Source organism: Letharia columbiana (genome assembly GCF_014066305.1).
Source record: "Letharia columbiana isolate WasteWater2 chromosome Unknown xpSc0000103_s0, whole genome shotgun sequence".
Classification (NCBI taxonomy): domain Eukaryota; kingdom Fungi; phylum Ascomycota; class Lecanoromycetes; order Lecanorales; family Parmeliaceae; genus Letharia; species Letharia columbiana.
In genome coordinates this window covers 37,600-54,059 of record NW_023501176.1, presented here as the reverse complement: position 1 = coordinate 54,059, position 16,460 = coordinate 37,600, and the positions used below count along the sequence as shown (strand labels likewise).

General features: G+C 49.6%; 9 protein-coding genes across 9 annotated transcripts; 5 read left to right on the top strand and 4 right to left on the bottom strand.

Annotated features, from left to right (window-relative positions):
* Positions 1-981: 981 nt before the first annotated feature.
* Positions 982-1,809, bottom strand: HO173_013326 (uncharacterized protein; the record flags this gene model as incomplete). The annotated part of the gene is made up of 1 exon (XM_037315148.1): positions 982-1,809. One exon carries the CDS (start codon positions 1,807-1,809, stop codon positions 982-984), a length of 828 nt encoding a protein of 275 aa, XP_037157987.1.
* A 154-nt stretch (positions 1,810-1,963) lies between these two features.
* Positions 1,964-2,231, bottom strand: HO173_013325 (uncharacterized protein; the record flags this gene model as incomplete). Its single annotated transcript, XM_037315147.1, has 2 exons — positions 1,964-2,124; positions 2,171-2,231. 2 exons carry the CDS (start codon positions 2,229-2,231, stop codon positions 1,964-1,966), a joined length of 222 nt encoding a protein of 73 aa, XP_037157986.1.
* A 305-nt stretch (positions 2,232-2,536) lies between these two features.
* HO173_013324 (uncharacterized protein) lies at positions 2,537-4,315 on the top strand (the record flags this gene model as incomplete). The annotated part of the gene is made up of 1 exon (XM_037315146.1): positions 2,537-4,315. The coding sequence occupies one exon, from the start codon at positions 2,537-2,539 to the stop codon at positions 4,313-4,315; it is 1,779 nt and encodes a 592-aa protein (XP_037157985.1).
* A 172-nt stretch (positions 4,316-4,487) lies between these two features.
* On the top strand, positions 4,488-6,134 carry HO173_013323 (uncharacterized protein; the record flags this gene model as incomplete). The annotated part of the gene is made up of 2 exons (XM_037315145.1): positions 4,488-4,757; positions 4,812-6,134. 2 exons carry the CDS (start codon positions 4,488-4,490, stop codon positions 6,132-6,134), a joined length of 1,593 nt encoding a protein of 530 aa, XP_037157984.1.
* A 281-nt stretch (positions 6,135-6,415) lies between these two features.
* On the bottom strand, positions 6,416-8,525 carry HO173_013322 (uncharacterized protein; the record flags this gene model as incomplete). The annotated part of the gene is made up of 2 exons (XM_037315144.1): positions 6,416-8,311; positions 8,370-8,525. 2 exons carry the CDS (start codon positions 8,523-8,525, stop codon positions 6,416-6,418), a joined length of 2,052 nt encoding a protein of 683 aa, XP_037157983.1.
* Positions 8,526-9,994: 1,469 nt separating this feature from the next.
* HO173_013321 (uncharacterized protein) lies at positions 9,995-10,314 on the top strand (the record flags this gene model as incomplete). Its single annotated transcript, XM_037315143.1, has 2 exons — positions 9,995-10,147; positions 10,201-10,314. 2 exons carry the CDS (start codon positions 9,995-9,997, stop codon positions 10,312-10,314), a joined length of 267 nt encoding a protein of 88 aa, XP_037157982.1.
* A 399-nt stretch (positions 10,315-10,713) lies between these two features.
* On the top strand, positions 10,714-12,606 carry HO173_013320 (uncharacterized protein; the record flags this gene model as incomplete). Its single annotated transcript, XM_037315142.1, has 2 exons — positions 10,714-10,735; positions 11,354-12,606. The coding sequence occupies 2 exons, from the start codon at positions 10,714-10,716 to the stop codon at positions 12,604-12,606; spliced, it is 1,275 nt and encodes a 424-aa protein (XP_037157981.1).
* A 715-nt stretch (positions 12,607-13,321) lies between these two features.
* HO173_013319 (uncharacterized protein) lies at positions 13,322-15,305 on the top strand (the record flags this gene model as incomplete). The annotated part of the gene is made up of 8 exons (XM_037315141.1): positions 13,322-13,437; positions 13,498-13,581; positions 13,713-14,127; positions 14,192-14,308; positions 14,379-14,410; positions 14,467-14,535; positions 14,583-15,151; positions 15,208-15,305. 8 exons carry the CDS (start codon positions 13,322-13,324, stop codon positions 15,303-15,305), a joined length of 1,500 nt encoding a protein of 499 aa, XP_037157980.1.
* Positions 15,306-16,210: 905 nt separating this feature from the next.
* On the bottom strand, positions 16,211-16,435 carry HO173_013318 (uncharacterized protein; the record flags this gene model as incomplete). Its single annotated transcript, XM_037315140.1, has 1 exon — positions 16,211-16,435. The coding sequence occupies one exon, from the start codon at positions 16,433-16,435 to the stop codon at positions 16,211-16,213; it is 225 nt and encodes a 74-aa protein (XP_037157979.1).
* Between the last annotated feature and the right edge of the window lie 25 nt (positions 16,436-16,460).

Genomic DNA, 16,460 nt, shown 5'->3' with positions numbered 1-16,460 from the left:
AAGAGCTTTTAAGCCGGATTGGTAGTCCATGGCAAATCCCAACCCGGGACCCAGTCCACTTACCCCTCCCGTAAGGGACACGACATGGTGGATGGCTTTCAGTATCTTGTTAAGCGCATGGCCAATGTGTAGGTCACCATTCAAGTGTATGGAGGCCCGTCATGTAGTGTAAATGTAGGGGTTGGATGTCGGTCTTTCTGCCACTTGTATAGGGTCATCTGTACATCGCTTGATGTATGTTGGGCGGTCTGATACCTTCGGGTCTGGGTGGGAAAGTACTTTGGGAAGGTGTAAGGTCCTTTCCAAGAAGGCTTTGGGCCCAAGCATGCCCTCATCAATATCGTGACATACAACCAGCTAATTCTGTCAAAGTCGAGCTTAGTCATCACCAAAAGTCGAATGCTTGAAATTTCTTGAGTTCAAACCAAGACCAGGTTATGTTTCCATAGCGTTGAAAGTAACTTACGGATTGTTGCATGTGTAACATGGGAATATTATGGCTGTTCGTCTGTATTCTAATGGTGAAGAATGATACGTTGTCATTAATTCCAACATCACTACGCTAGAAGGGGGTATCTTCGCAATATTTATCGTGTTCTTCCCACCCGTCAATACACCGTCAAGCAGCTTACAGCATCATTCCTGAGTACCTCGAACAATAACCCAGGAAAACCAAACAGCTTAGTGTTACCGTACCCTGGACCATCTCTGGCCGTACTGTCCATTGAGCCTTCTCGCTGGGTGTCTGTGCTTTCCTCCCATCCGCCGAGCAGTTCGCAGCTGCTCCCTGGACTTTCTGCCACCTCTCTGTTGAGCACTATGTGCCTTTGGAGTGAGTCCTCGCCGTTCTCACCCGCAGAATGGTTTCGCGAGATCTGCCGGAGGGATCCAGACAGCGTGGTAAAGGGAGTCTCCGAATTCAAGGCACCGTCGAGTTCAGAGGTTTGGACATCAATGACCCAACGACTACGGCGATAGCGATTAAATGGATAAGATCCTGGCACGTTGGCGTGCAAGAGAACCTTTGTTGCCACAAGCTGGTTTGACTCCCCCTACTTCGACCATCTCTCTGCCGTCATTCTCAGCAGAAGAGAAACTAGGGGCCGGAAGGGTGGGCCGTGAGATGAAGATATCAAACCCATGGTTGAAGTAGTTGTAGAAGCATTCGGCAGACGAGTCTGCCTTTGTGTTACCCGTAGCGTTCGACCGTTCTTCAGCGTCTGAGTCGTCGGTGGCTGATTGCAGAGAGGACTGATCAGTATCGGTCATGTCTTCATGATTAGTGTAGAAGGTGCCGGATGAGGTCCTTGCGGTTTTTCGATCCCTATGCTGAATTTTGTAGACAGCCATCTTCCGGTCAGATTTGTGGTATATCGCGTCTGGTGGGCCCAATTCTGCCACAAGATCTTGTGGAGTGGTCTTGCCCAGACTGATCCGAAAGTTCGGGGTATTGGCACCTCTTTCAACGTCTACCCAACCATTGCCACGAATTCTAACAAGATCAACTTCACGCGGGCGGAACTCTTTACCACGGCTCGAAAGCGCAAGTAACCTTGGGTTCGAGCATGGAGTAATCATCAACTCGTGACACGCATCTTGCCATGATTCACCACCAAAAATCGCCATCGATTTCCCGGGTGCAGCAGCGTTGGAAGAAAGTAAAGAAACAAAGTCCTTGGCAGGATCCCATTTGGAATCCTGGAATGGAAACGTGAATGCGATACCCGGGTATGATAGTATGTACAATCCTTGGGTCAAGCCCGAGTTGGAAGCTGGTGGAATGTATTCTCCAGGAAACGCGGGGCCCATTAGTCTATTGTAGACGTGTCGAAAGGCTGGGCCGCTTGAACTTGATGTTGAAGAATCTGGCCCTGTTGTCTCAGGTAGTTTGACCAGATCAGTATTCTTGTAGATCAACTGCGTCTTGGTGAAATCCAGGACCTCGATCAGCCTAAGTCTCTGGTCAGGTCCATCGAATCGTAGACGAATGCCATTCGGAGGTAGATTCAGTATGACAGGGGCAGCAAGAGGCTTGGACGGCGAATAGGGAGACGTCTATGCTAGGGTAAACCTGTACTTGGGCTTTCAGTCGCGTCAAGACATCGTGCAACGAAGCTCCTAAGACTATAGTCCGTTAGCAAGAACGAAGCTTGTACGGAGGTCTACCTACCGAGGAAACCAAGCCCACGGCCTGGGTGCACCTGCATCGCTGGGTTTGAAGACATTGCCATCGTATCAAATCGGTATCTGATTAGACATGAATGGGATGGAAGATCTGGGAAGAAATAGTGTCGGAGAACATGATTGCTACCTGAAGACGGGCAGCTGACATTTGGAGGGGTGGAGCGGCCGAGGGGCATCTGCCCCATCGGCATAAAGTCGGCCCTGACTGGTCCCTTGCATTAGCGCAGATCTTTGTTTATTGCTTGGCATTTGTCGCCATGTTTACGGGCGACTTGTTACATCTCTCTGACTAGATATACTTACGCAGATATCGCGAACTCTACTTGAGAAAGGAGCTGTAGTACCAGAATCAATGGCTGGCATACCGCGCCCTGCCTCTGGCCTAGCGAACAAGAAACACTCAATGCGACCGCCAATGTCTAGACCCACTGCGCCTGCCAGGGCACAATCAAGCGCACCTTCGCTCAATGCGAGAACTCAATCAGGTACCGTCTCACCAGCTGACAGCATCATGTCACTGTCAACGAACACATCACATTCAAGGTCTCCAAAAAAGCGAAAGGAGCGAGATTTCGACGCCGATGGAGAAGAGACAAACATTCATGTGGTGGTTCGCTGTCGTGGGCGCAATGATCGAGAAGTGCGAGAGAATAGCGGAGTGGTTGTCTCTACAGACGGTGTTAAGGGGAAGAATGTGGAATTGTCGATGGGTGCCAGTGCGCTGAGCAACAAGACCTATCACTTCGACAAAGTCTTCTCGCCGGCTGCGGATCAATCCATGATCTACGATGATGTTGTGACGCCAATTCTGGAGGAGGTAAGGACTGCAGCAGACCTTCCAATCCCTCAGTCTAACAAGTTGATGCAGATGCTCCAAGGCTACAACTGTACTATATTCGCCTACGGCCAGACAGGCACTGGCAAGACCTACACAATGTCCGGAGACATGTCAGACACTCTGGGACTTCTCTCAGACTCGGCTGGTATCATACCAAGAGTTCTACATTCCCTTTTCGGCAAGCTTGAAGAGGATGAGGCGGAGAGTTCTGTGAAATGTTCGTTCATTGAATTGTATAATGAAGAGTTACGCGACTTGCTCTCTTTAGACGACACGACAAAGTTAAAAATCTACGACGATGCACAAAAGAAAGGCCATAGCGCTACGATTGTCCAAGGAATGGAGGAGGCCCACATCAAGACCGCAAGAGATGGTATCAAGCTGCTACAGGACGGAAGCCACAAGCGGCAAGTGGCAGCCACAAAGTGCAACGATCTGAGTTCTCGAAGCCATACGGTCTTCACTATGACTGCTTATATCAAGAGAACCACCGAAACTGGTGAAGACTTTGTCAGTGCTGGGAAGCTCAATCTGGTGGACCTTGCTGGCAGCGAGAATATACAACGGAGTGGAGCCGAGAACAAGCGTGCTGCTGAAGCGGGATTAATCAACAAAAGTCTACTGACTCTCGGCAGAGTCATCAACGCGCTCGTCGAAAGAGGCTCACATATTCCATACCGTGAGTCCAAACTCACCCGACTCTTGCAAGATTCTTTAGGCGGTCGAACGAAGACATGCATCATCGCAACAGTCTCGCCGGCGAAAAGTAACTTGGAAGAAACAATTTCGACGTTGGACTATGCCTTCCGCGCCAAAAACATAAAAAACAAGCCCCAGGTCAATCAAATGGTCTCAAAGAAGACCCTTCTTCGCGAGTTCACTGCGGAGATTGAGAAGCTAAAGGGAGAGCTCATAGCTACTAGACAGCGCAACGGTGTCTACTTGACGACAGAAGGCTACGAAGCGATGGTAGGAGAGAGCGAGTCTCGAAGGATCCTCAGCGAAGAGCAGCAGGCCAGGATCGAGACGATGGAAACCAACTTGAGAAACAAAGTCCAGGAGTTGTTTTCTCTGACGAGTAGTTTCAACTTCCTGAAAAGGGATAACGATTGCACGAAGCAAATCCTCGATGAGACCAAGGACGTCCTGGAGAAGACAGAGATTGTGCTGGCAGATACGCGGCAAACTCTTGCTGAAGAAACAACGCTCAGGAAAGCTCATCAAGTCACAGAGGAGCAGCTGAACAACGTTGGGGGGAGAACTCATTTCGACGCTTGCAAAGACTGTCTCTGATGTTGGCGGCTTGCACTCTAAGGTCAAGAGAAAGTCTGACCTGCAAACCCTTAATCGCCAAGGATGGCAGGCATCACAAAGCAAAGTTGTTGACGTTACTCAGCTCGTAGATTCCAAACTTGGAGATTTCAAGACGCAGCAAGAACAACTCATAGCGACCCTGTCAGGCCGGATGCAGGGGTTTGTGCAGGAAGAACTGCAGAAGCTAGGAGCTACGCAAGACCTACTCCGGGGGAAGGTTGCATCTTTCGAAGCCTCGGAAAAGGAAGTAAACCAACAGACCTCGGGGGCGAAAGAAGACATGAACGTTGTTCTTGAGGAGATCAAAGTTCTTCGGGAAGACGTCAAGCGCAAAGTTGGCGAAGGACTGAATGGACTATCCGCAGCTGCTGGACGTATATCAGCTGAAGTCATCAACGAGCTGGGGTCTTTCCATACTCAGGTAAGCAATAGAAAGACCTGGCTTGCTCGCGTCGTGAGCTGATGCGATTGCTAGCTCCACACTTCCTACAGCTCGCTTGGAAAGGATTTTAAAACCCTCTTCGAAGAGCTTGTCAAGCATGTCAATTCACAGAAGGATGAAGCCGATAGTCTCAGACAGAAAGCTTCGGCTGCTGCAAAGGGTGCGATCCAAGCAGATGGAGATGTGTCCGCTCGATTGGAGACATGCCTCAACGAAGAGCGCGCTCAAGCCTCTAAGGATCGTCAAAACCTGCTCGCGCAAATAACAACTCTTATCAATCGATCTGCCGAGGAGCAAGGTTCACGATGGGAGTCGAAGATCACTGCCGTGCGAAAGGATATCACGTCTGCGAGATCGACGCTTGACACAGCAAATGAGAACTACAACAACAATATGGACGTCTGGTCAGAGAAGGAGAACTTGCTTGTCGGCGAGGTCTTGAAATCTAAGGACACCCTAAAGAGCAAGATGAAGGACGATTGGAAGGCCATCAATGAGCATAACGTCTCGATCCAGGCCACGACCAAGTCGGTCCATGAAGAGACAATCCGCATAGTCGACGCTCAGATGAAGGACATGGCTACCCAGATGCAAGCACTCGACGACTTTGTGACACGAGCACGATCTCAGAACGAACGTCATCACAGCAGACATGTTACCTCGTTGCAAGGCTTAGCATCTACCGTTCACCAATCCTACTCAAGCATTGGCGATCATTTTGTCTCGACGTATGACCGAGTCCGTGAAATTGGAGCCGATGTGTCTACCCAGAGCACGGCCCTATCGGCTTCTCTACCTCCTCTTGATTCAACAATTCAGCAGCCTCTTGCAGAGCTTCGTGCCGACATTACAGCTGCACCTCTAAAGGAATACGTCCCCACTGGCGAAACGCCCCGAAAGACGCAATATCAGTACCCAACCACTCTTTCACGTACCGAGCCTCACGACAAAATCCTTGGCAAGCAAGCTCCTTCATCACCTCGTCAGGCCATTAGCACCCATTCCCCTAACAAATCTCCGAGCAAATCAATTGTCTACACCGACGCACCAGCCATCAACGGCATTCCGCCGACATCTCCTTCCAAAGACCTCAACCCAGCAAGCTTACGCGAGATCGACTTGAACGTCAACGCCTCCCTCAAACGCAACAACAGCGACTCTCAGGCCCACACTGCAGCGACAGCTATCAAGTCAGATCCGGAAGTAGTGGGAATGGGTCCGCCACCTCTGAAGAGGCAGGCGACGGAAAGTAAGCTGCCGCAGAAGTTTGGAGGTGGGAGGGCCGGCATGGTGAAGTTGGAGGGGAGAGAGAATGTGGGCGCGGGAAGGAGGTTGAGGAATAGTCCCACTGGTTGAGAGATCTGATGGTTGACTGGGTTGTGGCTTGTTTGGCCTTGACAGCGTGATGTCTCTGCCATTTGGTGGAATGGAGTTGCGCTCTCGAAGGCGCAGCTTTCTGTATTGTTACTATGGCATGATTCCTGCCATTAATGCATGCTGTTTCTATCGCTTTGCTGTAGGGGTATATCGGATATCCTGGGTACCTTCCCCTGGTCTAGCTCCACTGCCCTGGACGGACTCCCATATTGACCATACATTTCCATCGCTATGCCATGACATTCAACTATATACAGCCGTCAAGTCCTCTGCAATCCGAAGAAAAGCCTCTTATTCCCCCTGTCACCCACCGCCTCGCTTTTCCGCTTCCCCTTGGGCCTACCCCTGCCACTGCCACTGCCACTGCCACCGCTGTTGCTATTGCTATTGCTATTCTCCTTCCCCCGCCCGTCTAACAACGGCTTCTCCAAGGCTGGAGGCGAAGACGAGGTCTCCGTCGCAGCCTCCTTGATCGTCTGTTTCGAAAGACAGAAATCGATGTGGTCATTGAAGTCTTTGTCGTTGGTTGACTGTGGCCGAGCGCAGATCGGGCAGGGCCAGAACGGTTCCTCTTCTTTAGCTGGCGGGACATGGTTTGTAGCTGGCTTTTGAAAGCCGACGGAGCTATTTGGACCCCTGTATGTGGGATCGGGGTTGGGTAGAATCTCTCTGCCGTGCTTATGCCGTCTGTTCGCTTCTTCGAGCTGCTCTTCTGCTGTGGGAGGGTCTGATCCATTCGTATCTTGTTCTTGGCTGAGTTGCTCCAGCTCGTTCATCTCGTCCTGGCGTTCCTGTCTAGCGGCCTCTTCAAACTCTTCTTCGGGCCAGACCTCCCATTCGCCGTTATCGTCCACTATCGTGTTTACGGGGCCTGGTTCGCCATCTGCGGCCGATGGGTGCCGCATGCCGAAGAAGTCCGTGCCACTCCTTTTAGTGCTGACCAGGTGCGTGCATCTGAGGCCCATGAGCCGGAGCTTCATGCCGGGTATCTCTTTCTCGTGCTTCGTTAACATCGGCAGAGAGTATGTGTAAAGATCGACCGCAGTTCTGACAGCCTTTGGAGGAATGACCTGCCTTGTGAGGACCTCATACGTGTGGAGCTTCACCTTGAGGACCAGCGTCCTGCCTTTGAATTGTGTGCGAGTGAGATCTTTTTCCAGCTCCTCAGCAATCCATCGAAGCTTTTCTCGAAGTTCAACTTTATCGCTCATATCATGGAACGTGCTTTCTGTCCCTACGCTTTTTCTTTCGTAATCCTCTGCAGGTTGAACCTTTGTACGTCCGAGACCGAGGTAGCATTGCATAAGGAACTGGAACGCTTTCTCTCCGAAGAGCTTGGAGAGGTAGGCACGCTGAGAGTAGAGGTCTCCACAAGTCTTTACGCCAATAGCGTCGAGCTCGCGCTCAAAGACTCGACCAACACCATTGACTTTGCGGGTGGGCAGATCACGCATGAAGGCGAGGATGGTGGCTCTGTCGTTGGCGACTCTAAATTGCCCATTTGGCTTGTTCCGATTGGAAGCAATCTTGGCGATTTTGGCATTTGCAGCGATGCCAGCGGATATGGTGATTTTCGTCTTCTCGGCGACCTCATTCCGCAGCTGTGAGACAGCATCTTCAGGATCCATGTGCTTCTCCTCGCAGTACTGCGTGATGTTGAGGTACGCCTCGTCGATACTGGCGCTCTCAAATCGCGGGTCGTAGTCTACCAAAATCTCTCTTACTTCCTGCGCCTTCGCCGTGTACTTCGCAAAGTTCAAGGGTAGGCAGATGAGGTCTGGACAGAGCTTCATGGCCACGAAGCCTGCCATACCGCTCCGGCAGCCGAATTTTCTCGCGTGATAATTGCATGTTGTAAGGACACCTTTCCCAACAGCCATAGGTACATGCTTAAGTTCCGGCCTGTCCAGCTCTTCAACCGCTGCATAGAAGGCATCACAGTCGATATGAACGACAGTCTGACTTAGATCTCGAGACAACTCAAGCTCCGCAATGTATTCATCGGCGCGCCGGAGGTCTGAGGCAAGGTCGACACGCTCGAGCTGCCGTTTGCGGGCTAGGATCTTTTCGATCTTCTGTGTGAGGTTCTTGTCTTTGTGTTCCTCGTTGTTGAAGTACTTAGAGCCTTTGGAGGCATTGTATATTACCTCTGAAACCTGCATGGCTGTCAGCACATAAGTCCCACATTAAAGCCCAAGCCTAATCCGCAATTACCTTTTGCTGATCGACTGTGTCCTGTCCCGCCTTCGTGAGGGATGGTCCGAGGAGATGATACTTGAGAGTGTCATGATCACTGATGATGGGCACGGACGCAACCTCCACGACGGCCTCATGAACTTTTGATGATAGACCTTGGCCATTAGTGGTCATCTCGCTCGACAGGGTTGGACAGCTTTGCTATTCGACATTGGACATTAGGAGAACGCGTTAGTAGGGTTCAATGCTTCATGGAGTTGAGCAGCCAGTGTTATCTTGCTCGATAGTCGCTTTGAGATTTAAGTCTGACGTGATACGGTTTCCCTCACACGCGTGACGTGAGAAGTTAAAGGTCATAATTAGTGATCAGAGACTGAGCTTTAAGACTGATACTACTGAGGTCCTATATTGCCTCAAATCAATAGGTACTAGGGATGCTTGAATCGGACAGAGACTTAGGTACCTCACAAGTTAATATAGGGATCGTCCCCGAATAATTATTCCGCTATCTCAATCTATGATTGCTGTTTCCGTATGAATCGGAAACGAAAAGTAAAAAACTAAACCCAATCTCGCCTGGTGGGGTTATCTTCTCTTTTCTTTTTTCCTCCCTTCTTTTATTTACGAAAGGTCTGCCGAAACCTACGGCTCCTCGCCATTGAAAAACCTCTCAGGAGAAAGGTATTCACCCACCCGTCATATCTTCAACAGATCCCTATGGCTCAATCTTCTTCAGTATGCGAAAAAAATATGCTTGCCACTCTTTGTGATAGCGCATGTAATTGACATGATGTAAGAAGTATGTAGTTGGTCAATATCTAAGTGTTGTGGGCTTTTTTTGGGCACGCCCTTTGATTGATAAAAAGTCTCTTAAATACCTTCTTCTCCGTCTTATTACTTACGTATACAGATAGTCAGCTACATAATCCTGCGTCCGATCTCTTCAGCATCATTCAAATTTGGATCCCAATCAAAGTTCTCGTCTGAGTCTGATAATCTCAATCTGATCCTTTCCACCTAGTTCAGGACCTAAGCGATTTATTGCAGTCCGCCACGGTCTCATGTATTAGATCACTAGATACAAGACAGGTCTCACCGCAAAAAATTACGCAATCCTTGGTTTGGACGAGAGTCCGCCACCTCGACGGAGTACGGAAGCTCCAGATTAATAGTCCGGACTATTATACAACATCTTCTCTTCAGCCTCTCTGCGTGGAACCTTGAGTTGTCCTCAATACTAGTATCCGGACTTTCGAGGACTATACACACTCACTCTTCCTTCGTGCTTTCCATTACCTATCTGCGATAACAGCATTTTGATCTTCCTCCTGATCAAATCATCAGGCTGTACAATCACTATGTCTGCAATCTCGAATGCTACACCAGAGCAACTGCAAGCCTTGTTCAACGGTCCTGCTTAAGCCTCCACCGGGAGTCATCCCTGACTTCACTGTCCCGTCGAATTCGCATCGCACGGGCGTAGCTGTTGAAATAGTCTCTCTGCTTCTGTCCGCGTTCGCTGTTGCTATGCATATCTACACGAAAGCTCGTTTTATGCATCAGATGGCGGCTGCAGCTTGTACGACCCTTCTGTTCTTAGCTGGCTGTTCACGCTGATAATTATTAGACGTAATCCTCTTGGGATGCGCGTGTCTTCTGTGCTTTGCGAAGTCTGTTTTAACACTTCGCAGGGATTCCTTGTTGGCTATCTCATCATTGGCTGGCTTGTATCTGATATTGCTCCTGGAGCTAAGCAATGGGACGTTCAACTCGAAAACCTCGGCTCATTCCTATATGTATGTGGCCCAGTGTCAGAGTGCTTTCCTCTTCGTAGCTGAAACCCTTGCAGTACATTCACGCCGGCACGGTCATATACGGAATCAGCATATCTTTAATCAAGCTTCCAATCTTGCTGCAATGGCTTTGCGGGGCACGGTCATATACGGAATCAGCATATCTTTAATCAAGCTTCCAATCTTGCTGCAATGGCTTTGCGGGGACATCAGACACTCCACCCTAGATTGGAATGTCTTTGAATCCGTAGGATTATGCAAGGGACCATGTAATAGAGATTCAAGGACTGAAGTGACCTAGTGTGTTGGCGCGACGGGAGTCGCTGGATAATTGTGGTCGTAACTGTGGTTGGAAGGGTGACAGTGTAAGGAGTGATGGTGGTAGTACTGTCACCGTCGACTTGGAATCTCGTAATCGTTCAGTGTGGAAGTCTGACTAGGCCTACGTATTCACACAATCCTCAAGAGTCTTGGCATTGCCAAGCGATGATACTTACATCCACTGCGGCTGGCGCTTAGGGTAGGGCTATGCTTAAAATTATACGCGCCGCTAGCGCGTCAGAATCGCCATGCCCTATCGGCTTCTCACGAGTAATTATTGCTTCACGAGCGTACAAGTATCACTCCTCCACTGCGAAGAGGGAATCTGTATTAGATCGTTTTGGTGTCGGGAGACCTGCCAGTTTGGTAATCAATCTCGATGACCTTGAGAAATGCTTGACCCTTTGTAGGAGGATTAAACTGATGTGGTAGCAGCACATCCGTACGGTCTGGTATAGCTTCTGAGTTCATGATGCTACGCTCCTGGTCGTATCTGTCATCACCACTGAAATACTTTGACTGGCAGCTTGACCGCGTCCTCATAGCTACTGAGCGGCAATTACAGGACGAATTCAACCTTTTTTGGCAATAACCGGTTGTTCAAGGCAAGAAGCTTTCTTCGTGCAAGAGACCATCCAATCATCATTTCCTTTGAGTCTCGTGTACGCTCGTTCTGCTTTCTTCGATGCCTCCGCGCCCTTTGTCCTCGATTACAATGAGAGCATTGTTATCGGCCTCAAGCAACAAAGAATCATGATCAAGTTTGCCTTGCTTCGATTTTCTATCCTTTGTCTTTGCACTCGCACAAAGAGATCACAACAAAGAGATCTCGTTATCCCATTACCAAGGGACTCGACCTTTAACACTGTTTTCTCGACTCTCTTAAAGGATCAATATTCTCCTGCATTTCAACCACATACACTTTCTCATCTACAGGAAATTTCGCTATATATACCGTCACAAAACAAGACACGTCGGTCGACGACCTTCGCTTCAGAGAGATCACTATCAAACAACCAAGACACAGACTACCCTTAAGGAAGGGCATCAAGATGGGTGTCTCCGACATGGGCGACTTTCAATATCAGAGCATCGTGAACCCCAGCCTCCTCACAAACCCAGATGACTCAGCAGGACAGGGTCCATTCTTCAATGACATGTATCCTTTTGGCATTTCAGAAGGCGACTTCGCTGACGCACCTCGGGCTGATGCAACATTAGATTTCGATGATTTCGACTTCAACCAGCAGGCACTTCAGAGCGTTGACGGTGGCTTCGACATACCTACTACCCCACAGTCATCACTTGCAGATCAGAGGTACGTTTCCTTTCTTCCTCAGTCACAGACTCTTCCCAGCTCGGTATGGCGCCCTCTAGAGCAGCCAGTACAGCCATTCAACTACCCCGACCCCGAGATCTTCTCTCAATCTCCAATTGACCCCACACCCTACTACCCTCTGCAGCCACTTCCCTCAGACAACACGATGACGCAACACAACTTCGGAGTAATGACTCCGCCAGGGCAACAATTCTCGTCGATTGATCACCCATTGTTCCTGCATGGCAATATGGGTCCTCTACCGGCTACAGCAGGGATGTTTCAGTATGAGCCAATTTCAAACTACCAAGACGATGGAGCTTTCAACCCCGAGGACTTGTCCCTCTCTGCTGTCCCTGAAGACTTGGTTGCCACTGCAATCCGCGAAGGCTGGGCTCTCCCTGGATACATCACACAACAAAGCGCTCCTCATGACGACCTGTTTGTCCCCAACACCGGCAGTGACAACGACTCCGACATCTCCGATGCGCCTGACTCTGACGAAGAATACAAACCGTCTTCATTCGCAATTGCAAAGAGATCCCGTCGCAGCCGACCATCTCAAAATAAGGCGATCTTGCCGAACGGGGAAGTGAAAAAGGGCAGACCCTGCGCCAAGCCTCAGACCACGGAGAGAATGCGCATCAATGAGAGACGCATGGAGGGCTACTACAGGCGTAAGTACGACCAGGGTAACTTGGAGAAGGCGAGACAGCAGTCCAAGGAGAGCTATTGGCGGCGCAAGCAGCGGAGGATCGCGGCCGGGGAGAAGGTGAGATCGTATAATGCGCTTAAGAGGGGGACGTCGAGTAAGAAGATGTAGTGGAGTACTTACACTCGAGGCGTGCGTCGTTCAAGGCTTCGGATCTCCGGGCTCAGCAGAGCGTCAGCAAGGAGGTTTTATATATATGCTCTCGCATCAGCGAGAATTACGGCCCGTCATGAACTGAATTAGCGAATTATATAACATTACATCTTTTCATGTTGCTAGCCGCGTTACCGACTAAAGTTGCACGGATAATGCAAGAACATGGATGGTACATGAGATAGCAATCAACATCAACGTTAGGAAATGAAATTTCACTTCGTGTAGAAAGTCCCGGCCCAATCTCACGCCAGCCAAAACAAAGGCGTTAGTGTCGTCCTCGGGTTCTCCTCTCTTCCCCCTCAGTCCAAATTTGGTTTGAATGATCTCGGTATCTATGCAAGATAGGAAGACGGAATCAATCTGGCTCGAACGATTGGTCATATTGCTCAACCTCGATACTCACAAGGCCAAAGAATATACAGCATCGGATTGTCACCATCTGAATAGTTCCCGGTTCGATTGCATAACCTGAAATCTGATAGTTGATGTAGACTCTGCTCTTTACATCGTAGGGCGCGTCCGAATGATGGTGGCACAGTCAGCGCGTTTGGCTCGGCAGCAGCTGGCGAATCTCGCTTGCACAAAGGGCAGTTCTAAACGGCTTGGCAAATTCCTTTCATACGATTGAGTGACTTTTGAATTTTTCATAACATAGACAAGAATTTCTGAAATGGCAGCCCAGGTTGAGCACCAAGAGCAACACAGAAGGGCATCTCAGCGTGTACTTTTGAAGTTTGGAGGTACTTCGGTTGGGAAGTTTTCGCAAGAAATTGCCAGGATCGCCTTGTACATTGTCAGCCCTTCCTCCTTCGTCAACTAGCTTCGCTGAACTCGTTTCTTTGTCAGATCAAGCCTCTCTCAAAACCACAATATCGCCATCGTCTGCTCCGCTAGGAGTGGTAAGTCCAAAGCCGAGGGTACTACTAATCGGTATGAAGCCCTTTCCTAGCTATCTGGTCCTACCAGGTCGGTCGTACCTCGAATCATTGCCAAGAAAGCAATTTGGATCTGACCGATGGCTCTTTTCTCCGTGCGAAATGCTAACATGGGACTACTTAAAGCCTTTTGAAAGCTGCCCGAGAGGCAGTCAAACCAAATTCAACTGGCCATCGCGCCATTGTCTCAGGTATTCTGCATGAGCACCTCAACACAGCGAAATTCAAAAACCCAGAGATCGAAGAAAGATTAAAGCGGGACATATCTGCCGAATGTAATGCACTTGAAAAGCTGCTCGACTCGCTGCCGAAGAGGGAAGATGTGCCTCCCGAGGCCGAGGACAAGATCCTAAGTGTAGGGGAGAAGCTCAGTGCTCAATATCTAACGGCGCTTCTGGAAGATCATGGGATACGGGCTCAATATCTTGATTTGTCTGATGTGATTGAACCAGATCTAGCGCCGTCGTTTAATCAAGAATTCTACCGAGAGGTCGCTCATGCGATAAGTCGGAGGATTGAGCTCTGTGGTGACAAGGTACCGGTATGACATGGACCCAGCCTACTCCGCCGCCACGCCTTATGCACAGAGACTGATAGTTTGGTAGGTTTTAACCGGGTACTTCGGTCCTTTACCAGGAGGTTTGCTCAAGCAATTAGGACGTGGGTACTCCGATCTGTGCGCTGCGCTCGCTGCTGTCGGAACGAAAGCGAAGGAGCTACAGGTTGGTTTTCCCTTATGCTCCTAATATACGCAACGAAGTGCCAGATACAAATCCGCTAATTGGTGGATAGGTCTGGAAAGAAGTTTCAGGCGTCTACACTGCGTAAACATGCCCATACTCATCCAGTCTTCCGTCTTGCCTAAGCTGACAAAGGACAGCGATCCAAGCAAGGTTCCAACAGCCAAATTATTATCATCCATTGACCCGAGAGAGGCCAATGAGCTAACGCACGTCTATACCATCTTCGTAACGACCTATGCTAACCTTTCCACAGCTTCTACGGTTCTGAAGTAATCCATCATTTCACAGTAGAGCAATGTCTCCCTTCAATCCCAATCCGCATCAAGAACGTCCTCGCGCCTCAAAGCCCCGGCACCCTTATCACTCCATCCTCCCAAGCCAACCTACAATCCCATCCCAAGCGCCCAACGGCCGTAACAGTGAAGCACCAAATCACCGTCGTCAACGTCCACTCCCACCGCAAAGTCGAAGACGCAGATTTCCTCGCGCAGATCTGCAAGATCCTTGCTTCTTGGTCACTGAACATCGATCTTTTCGAAAAGAACCAGTTCCATATCAGTCTCGCGGTGCACTCTAAGATGCCAATTATCAAAGGTCCCGAGGACCGAGGCGGAGAACAGGATGCAGAAGACCTGTTGAATCAGCACAAGGACTTGCAACATGCGATTGAAGAGTTGAGTGAGTACGGGAGTGTGGACGTGGTGAAGAATATGGCTATCATCAGCTTGGTAGGACTACAGTTGAAGAGGAGTATTGGGATTGCGGGAAGGCTATTTACGGCGCTGGGAGATAACAATATCAACATTGAGATGATCTCTCAAGGTGGGCTCTCCTCCCTTGTGACCCGCGGTGTGGAATTCGTGCTTATACAGATCTAGGCGCGAGTGAGATCAGCATCTCGTGCGTGATCGCGGAACGAGAAGCTCTCCGTGCTCTGAACGTGGTGCATACGGATCTGTTCACCTTTCTCGACTAGATGCGCTCATCTTCCCAATTCCTTCTGGTGGCGTCATATCACAACATGGAGCTCTGGATAATAGACACCGACAGCGCGAGCTGGGGGTTTCTGGACATCATGTTGTAGGCGATTTGGGAAGTTCCCCTTGTAGATCGGAGCTACATGAATAAGAATACTCGTGGTTCAAACCAATTTTCAAATGCTATCCGAAATCCGTATTTTGGCTATGATCCGCAAACTTCCTACCAAGTTAGGCTTCTCAAAAAAGCCTCTTGATCAGTGCATCCGTCTTCGAAAAGCATCTTTTACATTTAGTGGCACATCACATGCCATATTGAGAAACATGCCTGATTGATTGCAAACCCAATTTTTGTGGACGACTTCTTCAGGTTCCATCAAACACAAGGACGTAGCAAGGCTCAAAGTCCGAACACATGACTATTTGAACAACATCCATCGTCCAAAGTTCGGTCGGGAATGGTGGGATTGAAGCCGTAGAGCGAGGCATTTTCTGCGTTTGCTGGAACATGATCGTAGAATCCTACGGGCTTTAAGTCTTCAAGCCCAATCCTGTAGGTTGCCGTCCTCACGATTCTAAGATCTGAACGTTGAATCGCCAGAGCTTGTGGTAAGTATGGCTGTGTGGAGGTCGGGGTCGAAACGATGTGTACATCTGAAAGACGAAGCGCCAAGTACGACAGTAATGAATGGCATAGGATTGCTTCCTGGACAAGCTACGTGCGTGTGAACCACGGACGCAGTATCATGGACTATATAACGTCCCAAGCAGCGTCTGCAGGGGAAGATAAGCCGGCAATGCTCAAGTCATGAGACCGGCCATCAGGGTCGCCTTCACGGTCAAAGTATATATAGTTCGAGAGCTTGCAGGGTCTGATCGATGGAATATTGACCAAGCGAATGTACTAGGTCATCGCCGTTGAGGGGGGCGGCTTAAATTCTTGCTTGGGGCTATCGGCTATGAATGCACCCATTTGCTGCAGCTTCATCAAATCGACTGCCTGGGCGTCGTGTCCTCCAGCCTCACCGAGGTAGACAAGAACGTGTCGGGCTTGCTTGTAGATCGTGCCCATGATAGAGACCTCCTGGTTGCCTTTCAAGAATGCTAGACCAGTCGATACAGATGGCATCGGGCTGTATGATTTGGTGATTTTG